Source organism: Lycium barbarum, chromosome 8 (assembly GCF_019175385.1).
Source record: "Lycium barbarum isolate Lr01 chromosome 8, ASM1917538v2, whole genome shotgun sequence".
In the NCBI taxonomy this organism is placed as follows: Eukaryota; Viridiplantae; Streptophyta; class Magnoliopsida; order Solanales; family Solanaceae; genus Lycium; species Lycium barbarum.
This window is the reverse complement of record NC_083344.1, coordinates 6,831,584-6,835,060: the sequence shown is the minus strand read 5'-3', so window position 1 is coordinate 6,835,060 and position 3,477 is coordinate 6,831,584. Positions and strand designations below refer to the sequence as shown.

Sequence of the window (3,477 nt, the reverse complement as noted above, 5' to 3'; positions counted from 1 at the left end):
CATGTGTGAGTAAGGTTTTGCATTTGAATCCATGTTTGGTATTGACGTCTAGAACTTGCCCTGTGTGTTCACAAAGCGAAATGAAGTTCGGTTGAGCCTAGAAAATGATAGAGTCGTTTCTTTACCTGTGTCCATACCTGGATCCGTACCTCCAAATCTTAAAATTTAGATCACGAAGAATCTAACTTCCACATCGCACTCCGTATCGAACACCCACACTTGAGTCCGGACGACTTAGCCAGCAAGTCAATTTATTATTGTAAGTACGCCCACATTATTGGTTCCCTGTATCCATGTGACGCAAGATTCCTTTCCTTTCTTCTTTGTCAATTATCAAATTAAATATAGAACCACAATTAATTGATTAGATTATCATATCACATGGGTATAGGTAGATCTACCTACAAAGTACTAATTTATCAATTGATGTGAATAATATAAAATCAAGCGACCATTTAAGAGATGCCTTGAATGCTGAAGACAAGTAATTGTCCATTTTCTCAACTCTAGAGTTAAGAGAGAGGAGAGGAGATAAAAAAGGGAAATATTAAGTAAATTAACTAGAAATATGGAGAAGCAAGCCACCCTTGAGAGAATAATTGAATTCCAAAGATCTTTGACAAATTCAAAGAAAGTCTTCCGTCCCTCGGAGCCAGCAAGGTTAATACAGCTATGATTCCACCGTTTTCATATTCAAATAAAGTACAGAATATTGGTATACAATGAATTTGGTATCATTAAATAGATTCTCTAAGATCATTGCTTTTCATTATCAATTCTTGTTTTAGCTCAACAAGTAAAAAATAGAAACCTTCTTGTCATAGTTATGGACATAAGTTGCAATCTTCTCTTTGCTCTTGTAGTTTTCATTTTGTTTCATCACCATAATCCTTCACTTGCTAATATTAGCACTGATGAAGCTGCTCTTCTTGCCTTGAAATCTCACATTTCTTCTCATTCTAACAATATCATAGCAAGAAACTGGACTTCTTCCAGCCCCGTTTGCAGCTGGATTGGAATCACTTGTAGCTCCCGCCACCATCGAGTCACAGCTTTAGACGTTTCTAACATGCAACTTCATGGTACCATTCCTCCACACCTTGGAACCTTTCATTTCTCGTTTCCCTCTAAATCGGTAACAACACTTTCCATGGGGGTTTTCAGAAGAGTTGGCTCATTTGCGGAGGTTGAAATTGATTAATGTCACAAGCAATAACTTCACAGGAGCCATTCCATCATTTTTAAGTTTGTTACCGAACCTACGCTCTGTGCACCTCTGGAGGAACCAATTTTCCGGGAAAATTCCATCTTCCCTTCCAACCTAACAAAACTGGAAGTGTTGAGAATACAGAGCAATTTTCTTAAAGGAGAGATCCCTCGGGAACTCGGTGATCTTCGTTACCTGACTACCCTAGACCTGCAACACAATCAACTTAGTGGCTCTATACCACCATCGATCTTTAACATTACGACAATGCAAGTCATTGCTCTTAGCGATAACAATCTTACTGGAAAGCTTCCAACAACAATATGTGACCATCTTCCAAACTTGGAAGGGCTTTACTTCTCACAAAACTCCTAGATGGAGTTATTCCACCTGTTACGCCCTATTTTGAACGGGTCCAAGATAGTTTGCAACTTCACGGTTCTTCTAACTGGCTTTAAAACGGTTGGAGTCGCCACCTAATTTTTAAGGAAAAATAAGAAACCTATATGTATTTGTGTGTCTACTCCATTTTTAGTCCACGAAACCTATAAGAGTTTTATTTACTCTGAGGGGAAGGTATTAACCATCCCTCAGAGCCTGCCCGAAGATAGTCCTTAGACTTAGTTTAACTAAACACTAGAGAGGGATTAAACACTAGAGAGGGATTATCTATCTGTTTATCATTATTATTACCTGTTTTCAAAATGTTATGACTTCATGAAAAGCTACACTAGGTGATAATATCTAAGTATATACAGTGTATAAAAATGTATTTATATCAAGTATCAAGTATTCATAAAGAATGTATAGTAATAAAGAATATATAAAAGAGTATAAAGAGAATGTACCTCGTAAGTATAAAAGTATATCTGTTAGTACAAAGAGTGTATATATATGTTAGTGTAAAGAATGAGTAACTATATTAAAAATATAAAAAAAATGTAAGACTATGTAAAAATAAATATATCAAGGATATAAAGAATGTGCGTCTATGTAATGTGCGTCTATGTTTATTAAAAGAATGTATGTATATTAAACATATAAAGAACATATTTCAAGTGTAAAAGAGTGTACGTCAAACCTAAAATATATAAAGAATTGTATAACTAGGTATATTAATGCATAAAGAATATAAAAATAATTTACGAATATTCATTGGTGTAAAGATGTTATATAACGAAATTATTCAGAAAAATGAAGTTTATTTGACTTGTTTCTACCGTTTAGTTAAAAAAAAAAATTGTTTAATGAATATCCTATCAAAAGAATAAGGAACAAAATAATTGCAAAAGTATTGGTAAAGAATAAGTATAAGGAATCGTGGATAAAAAATGAGTGAAAATGTGTAATGCCTCTAAAGAATAAAAGATTTGTAAATAGACGACTTAATATTTGCCTAGCGTCAAAATGTGGATTTAACTTAATTAAAATATGTATTAATGTACACGAAAAAATATAAATGTAAGTTGTATTAAGAGTGTATAAAGAATATAAAATAAAGGAAGGACTAGTATTTTTGCCTAATCGTCAAAAGTGTGAATTTATTTAACAAAGTATTTATACCAAGTCAATTTAATCTAGTTATGAAAGTATTGACGGCCTAAGTCTTGCCTAAAGCGAATGACAATTTTAAGTTTAACAAACAAGGCAACAAGTAAATAAATATATCAACCTGTCATTCCAAAAATAAAGTTTCCACTATACTATGAGTTTATGTTTTGTATAGTTATAAAAAAAATGCAGAAAGTAAATACAAACAGTGATTCGATGAAGTCTTCGAGTTCCTTCAGAGTGTCGTCTTTGGGATGTATCTCCGGGTACCTGTATAAACACTTAATAAAAGTATTAGTAAGAAAATAAATAACTATCGAATGAATTAAAGAAATAATGAATAAACTTAAAATAAAAAACCCGTCTTTTGTACATGGGAGGCCTTGGAAATCGACGGAAATTTCTTCATCGGCCATTTGGGTTTAGTATTTGTCCAAATTATTTTAACAAAAGCGATAAAAGGAATAACAATGTCAACAACATTCCCCGGCAGCGAGCTCGTAGCTAGTCGGCCGAGAAAGATTAAACACAATACCAGTGGCCACCGGAGTAGTATTTTCCGGGCACAAAACCAACATTATTTAGCAAATATAATTTAAGAAATAGTTTGATAATAACAACAGTAGCAGAAAATCCGAGTAGCAGTAGTAGAAATGAAGGAAAATCAGTCGTGTTTGCCAAAATAAAAGAAGTTCAAACAGTGCAAAATCAATACAAAG

General features: G+C 33.4%; 1 protein-coding gene across 1 annotated transcript; it reads left to right on the top strand.

Annotated features, from left to right (window-relative positions):
- Positions 1 to 826: 826 nt before the first annotated feature.
- LOC132607633 (probable LRR receptor-like serine/threonine-protein kinase At3g47570) lies at positions 827 to 1,582 on the top strand. The gene is made up of 2 exons (XM_060321726.1): positions 827 to 1,119; positions 1,225 to 1,582. The coding sequence occupies exons 1-2, from the start codon at positions 827 to 829 to the stop codon at positions 1,580 to 1,582; spliced, it is 651 nt and encodes a 216-aa protein (XP_060177709.1).
- The last annotated feature ends 1,895 nt before the right edge of the window (positions 1,583 to 3,477 follow it).